At 33.7% G+C, this 15,677-nt stretch overlaps 1 protein-coding gene and 1 non-coding gene across 3 annotated transcripts; both read right to left on the bottom strand.

Moving 5' to 3' along the window:
- Positions 1 to 3,980: 3,980 nt before the first annotated feature.
- LOC136218139 (DNA polymerase lambda) lies at positions 3,981 to 12,027 on the bottom strand. 2 transcript variants are annotated; one of them, XM_066004898.1, is made up of 14 exons: positions 11,515 to 12,027; positions 11,267 to 11,404; positions 10,694 to 11,041; positions 10,360 to 10,438; positions 10,114 to 10,244; positions 9,455 to 9,517; positions 8,798 to 8,977; positions 8,644 to 8,697; positions 7,427 to 7,515; positions 5,894 to 5,984; positions 4,827 to 4,907; positions 4,662 to 4,729; positions 4,469 to 4,553; positions 3,981 to 4,393 (listed from the first exon to the last, which is right to left on the bottom strand). In XM_066004898.1, exons 1-14 carry the CDS (start codon positions 11,602 to 11,604, stop codon positions 4,298 to 4,300), a joined length of 1,593 nt encoding a protein of 530 aa, XP_065860970.1. In that variant the 5' UTR covers positions 11,605 to 12,027; the 3' UTR covers positions 3,981 to 4,297. The 2 variants fall into 2 exon arrangements, with proteins under 2 accessions (XP_065860970.1, XP_065860969.1); XM_066004897.1 differs by having other exon boundaries at positions 11,494 to 12,021.
- LOC136221173 (U4 spliceosomal RNA) lies at positions 11,857 to 12,007 on the bottom strand. The gene has a single exon (XR_010684956.1). It is a non-coding gene; the product is annotated as a U4 spliceosomal RNA (small nuclear RNA).
- Positions 12,028 to 15,677: the final 3,650 nt, after the last annotated feature.

Here is a 15,677-nt window from a genome sequence, read left to right as displayed (position 1 = left end):
TTACGATCATAGGGTTGATTTTGATTTGATTTTGACCTTAAATCAATAAGTGTTAAGAATCTCACATAGTAAATTTATCACGTGTAAGAAAGGTTCACGAAAACATTTTCAATGGTTATACTATACAACCACTCAATAGACATCAATAGATATGTCACATCATCAATCCATTAAACCATATTTCATTATATTATTATTCTCTAATGGTTATACTCTACAATCACTGAATCAAAACTTTTTACTAATTTTTTAATAGGATAAATAATTTAGTAGTTCCTACACTTTTACTTAATTCATTGTTTAATCCTCGTATTTTAATAATACACTATACAATTAATTTTTCAACAAAATAATATATATGTTTTTTTATAAAAAAATTAATTATATAATTAATAAAAAATCATTTATATAATTAACTGTCACTAATAAATTGGATTTAAAAACAATAAATGTTATTTTTTTTTTTGTAAAAACGAATTGGGTATTTATATAGAAAAGTAAATAATTTAAGGAACTTAAAAGAACTTTTCCTATAATCTGATCTTTAAAAAAAATAATAAAAAATATTAAATGCTTTTGCTGCCATCAACAACAGATGGCAGCAAAAGCAACTCCATCAACCGGTGGATACTATCAACCGGTTGATGGATATGATATCCACCATACTCTCTCCAATAGAGAATATGATGGAATAGGGTATAATGAGTTTTGCATTATACTCCATTGTAGATGTCCTAAGGTGGTATCTCATACTTTTGGGATTTGCCACAAAGAATAACTACTTTTGTGGAAGCGAGAAGACATGCATGATACTTATTTGACATTTGACCATCGTATATATCGTCATCGTCTATTCAAACCGAACCGGATAAAGTTGGTGTGGTGTGGATACTACTATTTTTTGAGAATTTTTTATTTAACTAAATAATTATTTTTATTAATTTGTTGTAATTAAGTAATTTTTAAACTGTAGATAATTATCTTTTTCAAAAACGTTTTAAATGGGTTGTAACCAACCCCGATTTTTCTCCACATAATCTTTCATTAATTTAAACTTATCTACACGTTCTCATTTCTTCTCCTTACACATTTGAAACAGAAATTTGCAGAGAAATCATACCTTTTTAATTTCAAAATAAACATGAGCAATTTTCTCTTCTCCCTGAGTGTAGATGTTAAATAATTCTAGTTCATGCAATTCAAAATTGTATTCACAGTATTCGATTAAGTTATTTTTATCCCCCTCTTCTCCTCAAGTGGCTGAATTACATAGTATTGAAGGATGTGTGCTAGCATAGATTTCTTTGAAAGATCAATAGATTGTTTTCCCTCATGTGATGAATCTCTTATTCTGGAGGCGACAGACCGATAGTCTATTTGCATAATCTTCTGGCAATACTACAAATGTCTTAAATAGATTACGTTTTCACATTTTTGTTTAACTGTTTTTATAAATTTGTTAGGCAAAACTTAGCTTATTGTTAATAGTTGATCACCTTTTGATTGTAATAAATGCAAATAAAGAAATTGGTATTTAATGCATGTTTTTCCTTCTGTTGGCATTCACACAAGCGTGGATCTTTTTTTTTTTTTTTTTTTTTGAATTAGTGTCACTTTCTTTTAGCCAAAAGTTATTGGCCTTCCGCCGCCAATACAAATCTTCTTGCTCAAGCAACTGGTTCATAAGACTTTTAGTTGCAAAGAAACGCTTAATGGAAACTGGATCATCTAATTCATTAAGGCGAGATGAAATTTGTTTGCACTTGGAAAGTGAATAGTGATTTGCAACTATGGCTCCATTGTTCCATCGAAGAGCTACATGCTGCCAATTTTGACACCACTGAAAGCATATCCCCACTCAACCAACTATTTAAAAACCAGGTTCTCGAACCCCTTCTCCATGAACAAGGTTGCTCACAATGGAATTTGTAAGCAGACTTAGTAGAAGCATGAAAAATAAATTCCAATAGGACAGGTGAATGGTCTGAATAAGATGTAATGAGGTTTGTCAGCTGATAATCCATTAACCTATGATACCAATCGGCCGAGCCAAATCCTCAATCCATTTTCTCCCTAACATAGTGGATAATTTAGTCCACCTCTCCCCGCTCCATTTTGCTCAAGAATGCAACTAAAGTCCCCTCTTATAGCCCAACGTGTGTTAGAAGACTTGGTGATGGAAGTAAAAAGTTGTAAGATTCGTGATGCCGCCCTCTGTATGCATATCCATAGAAGTGAACAAGACGCCAATCACCTTTTAATACTATCTTTAATCTTCATATCCATATAGTGTTCCGAAGAAACTATTAACTTGCACTCCATCTCGGTTCTTCCAAAGAACAACCAATCCACCGCTCCTTCCTTGAGCATCAACAAAAAAAAAAACCTCAAACGAAAATTTTTCTACAAGTATCATCAAAAAGCACTTTGGGCCAGTTTGTTATTATTGTGGCCAATGGAACTTGTTGTGGAAGAAAATATTAGTGAAAAAAAATAAGTGTGTGTTTGGTAAATACATGATAAAGGTTCTAAAAAGTCAAAAAAAAAAAAGTGAAATATATATTATGTTTTGAAAATTAAATACATGATAAAAGTTTTAAAAGTCAAGAAATAAAAAGTGAAATATATATTATGTTACATTGAAAATTGTCCAAAAAAAAATCAACATGAACTTTCTTAATAAATTGTGAAAGCTATTTTCTCCTAAAGTTACAAATTGTAGTTTTTCCAAACTTTTAAACTGGCTTTTATCTACCAAGGTCTTCAGTAGCTCACCCAAACCCAAACCCAAACTGCCCAAAGATTACTAGTTCCAAATAAGCAACTCATCATGATGCTCAGCCAATCTAAGTTTCAGACATGAAATAGTATCACAAGAAAAGACTTTCTCCGAAAAAAAAAAAAAATAAGTATGCAATGTATTGTTTATTGGTGCAAAAGAATTTAAAACAATGTATTTAAGAAGAGTTTGCAACAACGCATCCTCATTTACACCCACGACATTGTTTTCTATTGTTTTGAAGTTCTAAAAGACCCTCCTCCTTATCCACACCCATCTCAGAATCTGATTCAAGCTTCATATTTAAAAATTTAGTAGATTCCTTTTTATCCAAACCAAGGTAGTAAAAGACGTTAGGCGCTAATCGGATGGATGGAGCCTCGAAAATTAATCGGGCAATAGTCGGCAATTAATCAGATTTGTATTTTTATATTTTTTATTTGTTAATCAACAAATTGTTATATAAATTGAATTATATATAATAAAAATTAAACAAACGTTCATAATTGAAAACTATAAACACACTCGGATGACTGATCTCTTAACCTTCATGCCTCTTTTTAAAGACTTACGAGTGTCAATTAGAACACGAATCCGCATGAATTGCTTCTTTATTCCCACATTATTGTTAATGTGATATTCAATAAACAAGCCAATGAAGTTGTCTATTTGCTTGTCTATTTGCTTCTCAATGATCTCGGACATGGACCCCAAAGGTAGATAGATTTAGATTAACATCCTCAGGAGCTTCCCAAAGTTTTCACCCAATCATAACAAGGAGCTTCCCAAAGTTTTCACTCAATCATACAAGCATATTTTTTAACTTTATCATGACTATCAGATATTAATATAAAGTAAAGCTTAGGATGGAGTGGTAAATGGGACATACCAATGTACGCTGATGGAAGACGCGAAATTGATATAAAATCTGCTTTTCATAGCTAGAAAATTAATTGGCTTATCCGTCAGAAACAATACCAAAAGATAACCCATTATTTCTTGTTTCAATACTCGGCATAATACCTTCCAGATCCCACAAGTCGTTCTCATCTTCACAGAACACTCTCACATAGGAGAGACAATCCCTCTCACCCAGAAGAGACTAGGGTTATATATTACCATTATTTTAAATTAAATTAATTGTTAGGTTTCATATTTTTCATTTCAAAAACATTAAAAAAAAATGTGTATAATGTAAGAATGGAAAATACAGGAAATTAACTTAACAATAGAAACAGCTCTTGTTTTTCACAAATGGGCAAGGCCTGATTCCTATCAGTTCAGCCATTATCACACACAAGATTTAATGTTTCAAAAGTATAATCTTCTTGCTCAATTTCCTATATTTACATACATTCACAAGGCTGGATGCTACAAAGGGTGCATAATCTGGCCAAAAGCAGACAAAATGAACTCCTTAACCGTCCAAAACGAATGCACTTTCTCGAGTCAATAGCAATCCAAGGTAGAGTTGTTTTATACAAGCAGAAGCAAACTTAAACGAACTAACTGTTCTTTTTAGAGGTTCCTTTCATGAGGTTCAAGCCAAGGAAATCCCAGGAAATCAAACACCTCCTTCTCCGTGTCGAATTTTAGGCTTACACTGGCTCTTGCCTGTCCCAGAACTAACAGTTAGCTCTATTACAATCTTAAAATAGTTATCAAAGATGGTGAAAGCCTACTAATTACCTGTTTTCCACTTGAAGCCCGGGTGGCTGGAAATAGCCCGGTGTCATCAAGACGGAATCCTTTAGATTCTGCTAATAATCTCAACCTGCCATCCAAATTCCCAACAAATTCATATCTCCCAAACAAAAGTTCAGACATCTCATATCTTTACAGAATTATCCTTATTAATACTGACTCCTTCAAGGTAACTTACCTCCTGTTCAACACATCATTCCCAGTCCACGCTATTAAACCAAATGCATGTATGTCTCTCGGATAAACCTGACAAATTGAATTTACACAAATACCAAACATAAATAAATTATTTGCACAACCAGCCAAAATTTGAAGTATGATAAAAAGCAACTACCAAGTTTACCTTGAAATCTATGCGGCGTCGCAGTTCTTGTCCAGGGTATGTGCAAAGACCAAAATATGTGTCAACACCTGAATTCGTGCCCTGTCCGCATTAAAAAGTGGCAAATATTCAACATGTGGTAAAGAATCTAGTGCAGCATGTAACATGTGAAATTAGCAAGAGAAAAGAGCTGAAGCTCAAAAAGGTAAGGCGCCATGAAGAAACAAATTCTTCCGGACAAGTTATTAGGATGCTAAAAAGAACGGAAACATGATATGTGCATTCACTTCTCAGCTTCAAAAGGAAGCATATTTTATGATGTCACCTAATGTGGAAGAGTTATAGAACTGCTGCAAACTAATCTCATACTTTGTAATTCAAAATTTGGTAAGTGCTTCTAAGTAAGATTTGAAGCCTCAAGTCAAAGTTGATACTTCCATAATTCAAAAACTCAGAGAATTGCATGTGCATCATATTGAAGAGCCTTAATCGAATGTCATTAGTATACAAGTTGGTCTGCCTCTATAACAGCAAAGCCAATGGACACACCCAAGCCATACAAAGATCAACCAAACAATTTGCACAATGACTTGTTTTGTAAAATCTCTATCATGATCTTAATTAGGAACCAGGTGATTCTTCCGTATAGCAAGCTTTAAAAGTCCAACAAATAGCTAATTTTAACTTTTATTGACCTTCAACAGTATACATATTGTCATCTCACACCAAGCAAAACTGAACAAACAAGTGTCATGCATTCAAAGATTCACAAGTAGTGTTGTATTAAACTACAAAGATATGGCCCTATTCATTTTGCTACACAAGGAAAAATAAGCATAAGCACTTCTCCGTAAACTGATCCTGTTCAATATGCATCCAACAAAAAACTAAAAGCAGAAAAATATAATTGGCAGCACTATCATTTTTTTAAAATTCAAGAAGTGATTAATGAAAATCCACACATCCAGACTATATACCTGCACAGGTACTTCTCCCTGCATTATTTATCAGTCAATATGCTACGGATTGCTATCATTTTTTTAAAATTCAGTAAGTGATTAATGAAAATCCACATCCAGACCGTATACCTGCTCACTGTGAACACTAAAAACCAGATCCTCTCTTAAGAACTTCATATCCTTCAAACGCTTCACATATCTTGAAAGAAAGCCTTTATGACTGGAAGTACCAAGTAAAGTTTAGAAAAATCAAAACCATATCGAAGCTTATTAATTATCAGTTGAGAACAAAAAACCATATACACAGAACCGCATCACTCTCCTTAATTAATACTTAATGTGCTTAAACAGGATTCAACATTATATTCAATTGAGGAAATGCCAAGGTACCTGAGAAAGTCTTCTTTAGCGAGCCTAAATTAGTAAACGACTCAACTCATCGGGAATGAAAGAAAAGTATATTAGCCTTGAATGATGACCACAGGATACATTAAGGTACTTAAAATTCTACCAACTATTATATAAATTTCTGATATATTGAGAATGAAGAATAGGGAGGGGCGGAAAAAATAATCCGGTGAAACCATTACCCGAACCGGAAAAAGCGGTGAACCGAACCAATGGTTAAGGTTTAGGTTTATGTAAGTTGATATTTTCGGTTTACGTTTTATGGTTTCGGTTTCGAATATACAAAACCGACGGTTTTCAGTTAACCGAGCCGTTGATATTATTATTATTATTACTACATAAAAACTTTAATATCATATCAAATAATATATGATTACTGCAATTTGTTCTTATCTATCCGAAATGGTTAGACTTGGAGTATTTTAATTTGGATTAGATTAGAAAAGTCAAAAGGAGTACCTGAAATTAATAAAAATAAATCCAATAGGTAAATTAATGTGGGGGATGGTTAGACTTGAGCATGAATTTAGAATAAAGAAGTAAAAGAGAAATGACTTTAGCATGAATTACTTAATATAAAATTGAAATGACTTGCTAAGTAATTTATACTAAATTATAATGAACAGATTTGTATATTGTCATGCTTTTATCTTGTAATGGATTATGTTTACATGGTGGTAAAAGGGCGGCCCGGTGCACGGTGCGTCCTCCTTGCCAATTTATTTGGCAAGAGGCCGCTCCTAAGACTCGAACCCGTGACCTCTTGGTCACACGACAACAACGTTTACCGTTGCGCCAAGGCTCGACTATGAACAAAATTAATTCCTTGTTATATATATGAATTGTGGTAGAATTGATTATGCTTTAGATATTTACTTAATTAGATTATGTTCGAATGTGAATTTAATTAGGTTGTATGAATTAATTTGTTTAAATATGAATCTTTGGATAAAAAATATTGTTGACCATTCTTTTTTTATTAACGGTTATATTTAGGTTTGGATAAAAATTATGGTTAAACGATGTTTTTGGTTAACTGTTGAGATAATGGTTAGAAACCGTTAACCGGAAAACCTAACCAAAAATTACGGTTAACCAATACATATGGACCGGTTTCGGTTCCGATGCTTTAAAAACCGATAGATTAGGTTAGGTTCAAAAAATATGCCAATGGACCGGTTAACCGAACCGCGCCCAACCTGCATGGAATGTGCAAAATTCAAAAAAATAACTCGAAAGAGTGAAGGGGGTTACCTTTTCCCGTCAGGGTGTGTAATTACCACATCCATATCCCCACAAGATGATTTTCCACGCCTATAAGACCCACCACATACGATAACCACCTAAAAGATGTAAAGGCAGAAGCCAACAACAGTTACATGAAAGTCAAAGTTGTAACCTTATGGAGCTTTAGTCTACTAAAAACATTACAAACATCAGTTCGTCTCTTATCAACAAGTAAAGAGAGTGAGTAAATGAAAAAAAAAATCAAATCTACGGAATCAAGACCACCACTACCAATCTAACATTTTGATTCTTCAATATAAAAAGAATTTGATGTTAATCAGCAACTCTTTACTTGTGTTTCTGATCAATTTCCTCGCAGAAAGGTGCATGCATGTAGAAATCTAAATTCATCTGTACCCAATCAAGTCCACCATTGTCAATCTAAAACTTCGGTTCTTCAATACAAAAAGTATTTGATGCAATCAGCAATTATTCACATTGTAAAAGGAAAATTATATATTTTGCATGCATTTAGATTTCTAGAAACACTAATATGGTTTTATGATGACTTAAATGGCATTCAACATATATATGCAACAAACCTAATTAATAATGGCAACCCAAACAACAAAACTAGAGCTTCCTGAAATGTTATCAGTTAAAAGTACATGTCACATGTCACAATAAATTAGGTACTAATACCATTCAAAGACAAGTATGGAACAAAATGCTAAACCAATATGTGAAACTATCTGCTTGAATATAGTTTCTTTACATGATGCATTTCCAGGCATCTGATTCCTGAGAGTTCTAATACTATACATTCAGCAATCCCACAGATTGAGATGCTAGAAGATGGCCAGTGTGCTTATTCAGAAAAAAGAACCTCCCAGTCTCTCAGTCTCACACCCAAGCATCCACTTCTGGAACTCACATGTTAACAAAAATCAACAAACTTGAGCAGTAAAAAATCCTCAACCCTAATAAAAGTAGTTTTGTTTGGTATAGCTTCTGCATATGATGTGCATCCTGAGCTCTTTGAGCAACAAATAAGTCCAAAACAGCCCGTCTTCCAGTCCTTAAGAAATCTTGAAAGTTGCAATACAATATGGTTACTGGACAACTCCTGATCTCAAACCTGTCTAGTGTTTCCTCTAGCACTAGGCCCTAAGTCACTTGACTAACTCCAAGTTTTCTGAATTTCATTAATAAAATAGTCCAGTACACAGGTTAAATATTCTCACCCCAGGCAATAATTCTTCCCCAGCTCTCTGCAGAAGTTGTTCCATTTCCTGAACCTGCACATAAGAACTAGTTGTCAAAATTTCTGGGGCCCAAAATGAGTAAGGGATAAACTGTTGATTCCTAAAAAAAGGCAGAGTAAGAAAATAATCGCACCTCATTGCGAGGAATCCTCGTCTTGATATCATCAAAATATTTCAATCCCAGTTTCTGTGATTGTGTTAGAGACTCCTCACTCTTAAGATCATCTAGTGTACGGTGTCCTTTGTCATACAATTTCAGGGCAGTGGCTGGACCTATACCCCAGACTTCCCCAAAAAGACTAATTGTCCGTACCTGCACAAGAACTCCAAATGTTATTACAGCCACATCTAACAGTCTGAGTGTGACTTCATCTTCTCAATTAGATATCACCAAAAATGTGGGAGGAGAAATATTGTAACATATTATTTGGAGAAATTATCGCCAATAATAAGAGAGAGATCTTCATTCAGTTAGCAAAAAAAAAAAAAAAAAAAAAAAAAAAGATGTATTGGCCAACAAGTCATAAGTCAAATTTCAACATATATTTCTACGCATGCATACTTATGCAAGACGATGTGTTTCAGAAAAAACAGAAAAGAGATGCTATAGTTATGGTAATAATATAGGTCTAGTATGTGCAATTCTGCATATGTTTATTTATCTGCAGCTGTAAATTCTCAAAAAATTCAAAAGAATTTATATGTGAAATGCAGAACCTAATTGCACATGAGTAGACACAAATGAAATCTATAGGATATGGGATTAACTAATAGAAAACTTTCACAGTACCTTCTCATCTGCTTCAAAATGCTCCAACTTCGACAGTTTACCAGTAGTTACTATCTCCTGTATCTGCAAGCACATTCTAATGCCAGCTGTAATTTTCAAAGGGAGATCAAAAGAGTAAAATGTCTGTTCATAGGAAAATTCATTGTGTTTGTTTTTTCTAATGGAGGTACAAAATTTGGATAGCATATGATAGAGGACGATGTATTCAATCAAATAATTTCTAGAATATGTATTTAAAGGCCCAATGAATTGGGATTTCCCTATTGGGCCAGCTCATTTCAGGGCAAGCGGATCATTTATGATGAAGAGGCTGAGCTACAAGAGAATGATTTGGATGATATTTCAAAGTTAATAGACTCATTATTGCAGTGAGATGAGATTGATGCTCTTTCACAAGTAAAGCACAAGGCATGGGTGAATTTTGCAGATCTCAAGAGCAAAATTAAATGAGAGCATTTCTTCATGGGAATCATGACTCAGAAAATACTGACCTTAAAACAAATACCTTCGAGCAGGGAGAAAGACCGAGTCACTCAATTATAATTGATATGCAAATTGGGAGAGTAAAGCAATAAACCAGAGAGCTAATTTGAAGCAATCAAATAACCAAATAGTTGATCAATGTATCCACTCAATCATAAAGATGTAAAGTAACGCACATGATCTTGAAGTGACTTCCCAATCCCTGGCAGATCTTTGACCTGTTCTGCACTTTCAATTTTGAAAGGAACCTTCTCAATAACTGGAATAGCTTTGTAATAGCTAAATGACCTTCTATCATCACCCAATGCTTTGACAAGTAAAAATATCACATCAGGCCAATGAAAAGGAAGCATCACTAACCAAAAGAACAAATTGCTAAAAAGAGCACAACAGAAGGAAATAGAGTCAGTAAACATTCTTACCCCTGTATATGTTGATTAGCTTTCCAAATATTTCAGTGATGTTCCTGTTTAGATCAGGGGGACAATATGCCAAGGATGACTGCAGCAAACGGACCTGATGAGTAAATAACCTAATCCTCTTCTATGGGGAAAAGGTCCTCTAGCATATTTTCCATTATAACATATGAAGCTAATTTAATAAACTGTTGATTTACTATGACAACTAAGTTTTCCAGTTTTTGATAAATCTAAATATGAAGTGACATGTATGGAGGGGCGTATAACACAGAAGAAAAACTGAAAAAACGTATTGAGTTGGACACAGTATGGAAACTCAATGGAAAGTAAAGCTTACATCCTTGCTTGGAGTACTGGGAGTCTTTGGACTAAGACTTGCAGGGCTTGAAGTCAGAAGTAAGCTGTCACAACTTCTAGGACTATCATATTTTTCGTTTTCAGCTCCCTTTTCTGCATCCACCACGCCATCTGCTTGAAAAACTTTGACATTGTCGAAAGAAGACCTGAACTTTTTCTGAGGCGATTGCTCATCAGCGCTAGAAGCTTTCCTATCAACTGATTCCTTGACAAAAGACTTATCTTGATTGCTTCCTCCCTCCAAATTAACATCTAACAAGTACGGATTCTCTGATGCCTTTTCTCCTTGTCTCAGACTATCCTCTAGCCATTGGTAAATGAGGACACTCTACAACAAGAAGCGGATCATCACTAGTCTACAAACAAACAACTCGAAAATACATTTCACCCCAAATCACTTCATTATAAAATTAGCATGGCCTAGGTGCACAATTATGAAGTAAATTTAGCGGAGGAGAATGATGTATCAAATTGGCATCGATTCAATTGCAACTCTGAATGAAATTGTTCAAGTATGAAACTCAAGGAAATATATAAGCTGAAATCAACTTACTCCTTTAAATCGTTTTAAAAGCTCTCTGTCCAATTGCTGGAGAAGCACATTTACATTCATCGCAAAAACATGGGTTACCTTCTTCGACAAGCGAGTCTCAACAGTAGCCCCCATTTGTACCAGCTTCTGCTTCCATATCTTTTAAAATCGCCAAAAACAAAAAATGAAACTCAAATTAAGTCATAAAAGCCGATGACAACTCCCAGTGCAAATAAACAAAGAGAAACCTGTATGCGGCGGGGCTGGACCTCTTTTTCAACCAAGAAGACAACCATGCCAGAGAACATCCCGTCTGGATCAGGGGACGGAGTTTTACTTTTCGTTCGTTTTGGTGCCATTCGAGTTTAAGAATTATACCTTGTTGCGTCGGTCTTCCTTCACAAGAATCATCCGTTTTCATTCACTTTTTGAGGAGAATTTACCAGTAGCGGTTTCCAAGTGCCACGCATAGGAACTTGAGAATTGAAACATTATTCAGTTTATGAACAATTTTAAATTGAGATTATTATTTACATAGTTGAACCTTCGAGAAAGAAACCCTTGATTACAAGAACATCTTTATCAAAGAAATATTGGACTAAGAATTGTAGGGCTTTACCCCGAAGGGAGCCCTTCCAGAAATTCTCAATGGCCAAGGCAGAACCCAGGCCAATGAGGGGGTTTGGAAATAGTTTTCAACCAGCAATTGACGCGCCTCGGTTAGAACCTCACTAGCTGCGTCATTGCCCCAAGCGCAAAGATGAGAATGCTTGCATAATCGCTGCCCTTTTATATTACCCTTGTCCTATGTTGCTTTTCTCGTTTTCCGATGTGGGAAAGAAAATAGAATTGCTCCTTGAGTCTCATGTGACTTTTTCTCTTCTTTTCTTTTCTTGTTATTTTTGTTGTCTGACGCCTTTCATGAACATCACTGAAGCTAGTAAACCAACTCTAGGCCTCCAAAATATCCCCAACCAACGAAAGCAGATCGAGTAAACAATTTTGTCCTAGATAAGCTTCACAACTTTAGGGAATCTGAAGCTACCAAAAAATTGAAGAGAACTTGCCCATCAGAATGGCCTGCAAAATTGGAGCATGGCTAGCTTTGAAATTTGGTTTAAAATAATTTTTGAGCTTTCTTCGATCAAATGGTGAATGAGAGAAAGATGAGTTATTGTAGGCAGTGGCGGAGTCAGGAGTGAACGTTCAGGGGGCTAAACTATATGAAGATTTTTTTTTTCAATAACCATTAAAAACTTTGATTCTTACTGAAACTGTGTTTATATACAAAAGTTGTTTCGATTTTTCTCCGGTATATTTTCACTAATAATTGCTTGAGGTAAAATCTAAAAAATTTCAATCTAATATAACTATTAAATAGTCAAGCAATATTTTCAAAATAGGAGTACAATTAATATTAATTGGATATTTTAGGAATAAATTTATACGTTAAGGTTAAATTTGTACACGTTATTGATCTTTGTTAAAATACAAATAAAAAAGTAGGACCAAAAATAATAAAAAAAAATAGGATTAAAATAAAAAAATCCCTTAAAAAAATGAATTCTCGTTTTTATCATTGTTTTTAGGGAAAATTACAAAACTAGGTCAAATTGGAGGCACATTTACATATTTAACCCATTTACTCAACCTAATACATATCTAGACTGATTTTGTGTAACTTTTCTATAATACCCCTAACATTCTCACTTTCCACAACGCGAACGACTGCTCCCATTTCTCATTGGTTACGCAAAAAGTTGGCTCCTCCATTGATGATTGGGAAAGTTGGCGCGTAAATATTGGGGGTATTATGGAAAAGTCACACAAAATCAGTCTAAATATGTAGTAGGTTGAGTAAATGGGTTAAATATGTAAATTGGTCTCCCATTTGACCCATTTTTATAATTAACCCAATTATCATTAAGATTAATTAGTCTATTGTTAAAAAAAATTAATCACTATATTGTAACAAATATATATATATATATATATATATATATATATATATATATATATATATATGCAATTCAAAACAATAAACAATACAGAGTAAAAGATTAAAAAAAGAATAGTCCAAAAAAAAGATTAAACATCTCTGCCACTTTTAAAAAGAAATATCCACACAAACCTATTAAATAATATTAAAATAATAATATAATACACAAAAACAGTTCATCTTCTTCTTCTTGGCATCTTCTCCGTCTGGGTCAATTCCTTTTTTCCGGCACCTCTCGCTCAATCTTCTCTCAGCCCCCATCAGCTTCATCTCTGCCATGGCTGGAGGGGCTTCCAGCCATGGCATACCAGGGGTGGAATCACGCCAAAAAAACCTCTACTTGGGGTTTGCTGGGGGCCGGAGGGTCGGCCGACCCTCCCCGCCCCCTCTGGCTCCGCCCCTGATTGTAGGGATATCAATTATTGAGTTAGTACCGTGTTCATGTTATATTAATTATCGTAAATGAGTCAACGATAACTCAACATAAAAATTATGTATCGTAATTTTGTCAACCTAATCGGTTTAATGATTTCATATGTGTTCCCGGACATATATAGTTTTACTATATACTTATGTTAGTTGTGACATTTAAAAATATATTGAGATATAATTAGGGTTGCAACGGAGTTGGCGGTGATTCCCCTCTCCGTAGAAAATGCCCCTATGCCTGGAATGGAATGAGGCAAAATAAATCCCGAAAGGCAGGAATGAGACAGGGACGGAGACCTTTCTCCCACCAATCGGGATCTCCATCTCACCCCACTATGTTTCCATCCATGTGAAGATTTAAAAAAAAAAATCATATTATATATATACACCTTTTAATACTTTTAAATTTATAACTACTTATTTTGTAATCTATAAATGGATAACTCGAATCTTAAAGAATCAAGCATTGTGAGAAATTTTTAAATATTTTATATCGTTTTTAGTGGCATGGAAAAATAGAAGAATACAAAAGCTTCTAGTAATATTTGGGGTTAAACCCCTACACGACATTAATTAAGAAAATAATTCTCTGTTTAGAAAGGGTTAAGAATTATTTTTCCATAAAGACTGTTCTTTAACTCATGGTTAAAAATGGTCCCATAAAAATATTATAATTTTTTATATATATAAAAAATAGTATATTCAATAAATTAAAAAATATTTATGTATATATTTTTTTATAAGTATTTATTTTTCTTATGAACGAAATATTTACCGTTTATAGAAAATGTATGAAACTGCTTCAATTTATCGTCAAATTTGTTTGGAATGCCTGATGTGACAGTTAAATAACAGTCAAACCAATCTTTTCAGATTTTCGATAGCGTGAGAATAAAATTGATCTTGCTTGGAAACATTGGACAAATGGTTTTTCTAGAGGGTACAATGAGTGGACCCTATACAAGCGACTCCACGAATCGTTGCAACATGAGAAACTTCAGAGAATCCTAGATGCAACGAGAAAATTCACGAGAACAACTACAGAAAGGTTGTGCGATTGTTTATGAACAGACTAGGAAATAATGGTGTTAGGGTTTCTCGAAACAGTTCGACTATAATTCTGCGATCGGGAAAGACAATCTTTACCCATGTATATACCAGCACCCTGACTAGGAAAATTGATGGAGACATTGTACGTGTCATGAGATATGTTCAAGTGAGAAAGATATATTTTGGCTAGGTTGTGGATGTGTCCAAGGGATTGTAGGTTAGAACCAATTTTTGTTAACATTTTTTTATTTATATCTGTTAGTATTTCTAATTCTATTATACAGTAGTGTTCTCTTAGACATTGAATAATCAAATGAATTTAGTCATTCATCAATAGATTTGAGTTTATTAAATCTAACCTTTAGAATGTATTAAATTTTTACCATAGGATTCTAATAAGTCTAGATCATTTGGTCATTCAGGATCCGGATGAACATTATTGTCTTGTTATAATAGAAAGAAAACGAATATACGTACATGATTTAAAACTTGGTGGATATAGTATACAAATTAATCAAGGTGAGATAGTTCCAAATTAAATTAATAATATGAGAAATTTTACTGTACTCTTAGGTGTCGTTTGGTTCGCGGAATAGAATGTAATGGAATAGAATGGTTATTTCAAAGGAATAGAATAGCAAAGAATGGAATAGAAATTCTTAGGAATTACTATTCCTATGTTTGGTTGGTGGAATAAGGTAGAATGAAATAGATAATTTTTTTTATTAAAAAGACAATATTATCCTCAAATGTAATTTCTTATTTCTTTTAAAATTTTAATTTTTTACTATAAATTGTTCAAATATTTAATATATATTATTTTAAAAAATATATAAAAAATAGAAAAATGGGAAACACGAAAGACGAAAAAAACATGAAAAATACATTAAAAACGAAAAAACAATAAGAACATGAAAACGGAAAAATTGTAAAAACACGAAAAAAGAGAGGTAA

This window comes from Euphorbia lathyris, chromosome 2 (assembly GCF_963576675.1).
Source record: "Euphorbia lathyris chromosome 2, ddEupLath1.1, whole genome shotgun sequence".
NCBI classification, from domain to species: Eukaryota; Viridiplantae; Streptophyta; class Magnoliopsida; order Malpighiales; family Euphorbiaceae; genus Euphorbia; species Euphorbia lathyris.
Note: the sequence above shows the minus strand (reverse complement) of the source record. Positions and strands in the feature narration are given on the sequence as shown.

Bases quoted from the DNA above. Each gene is read 5' to 3' on its own strand.
- LOC136218139 (XM_066004897.1), bottom strand. From the start codon at position 11,604: ATGGCACCAAAACGAACGAAAAGTAAAACTCCGTCCCCTGATCCAGAC. The intron at 11,405-11,493 runs GTTTCTCTTTGT...CGATTTTAAAAG, and splicing joins TCCAGCCCCGCCGCATACAG to ATATGGAAGCAGAAGCTGGT. The intron at 8,698-8,797 runs GTGCGATTATTT...TCTTATGTGCAG, and splicing joins CGAGGATTCCTCGCAATGAG to GTTCAGGAAATGGAACAACT.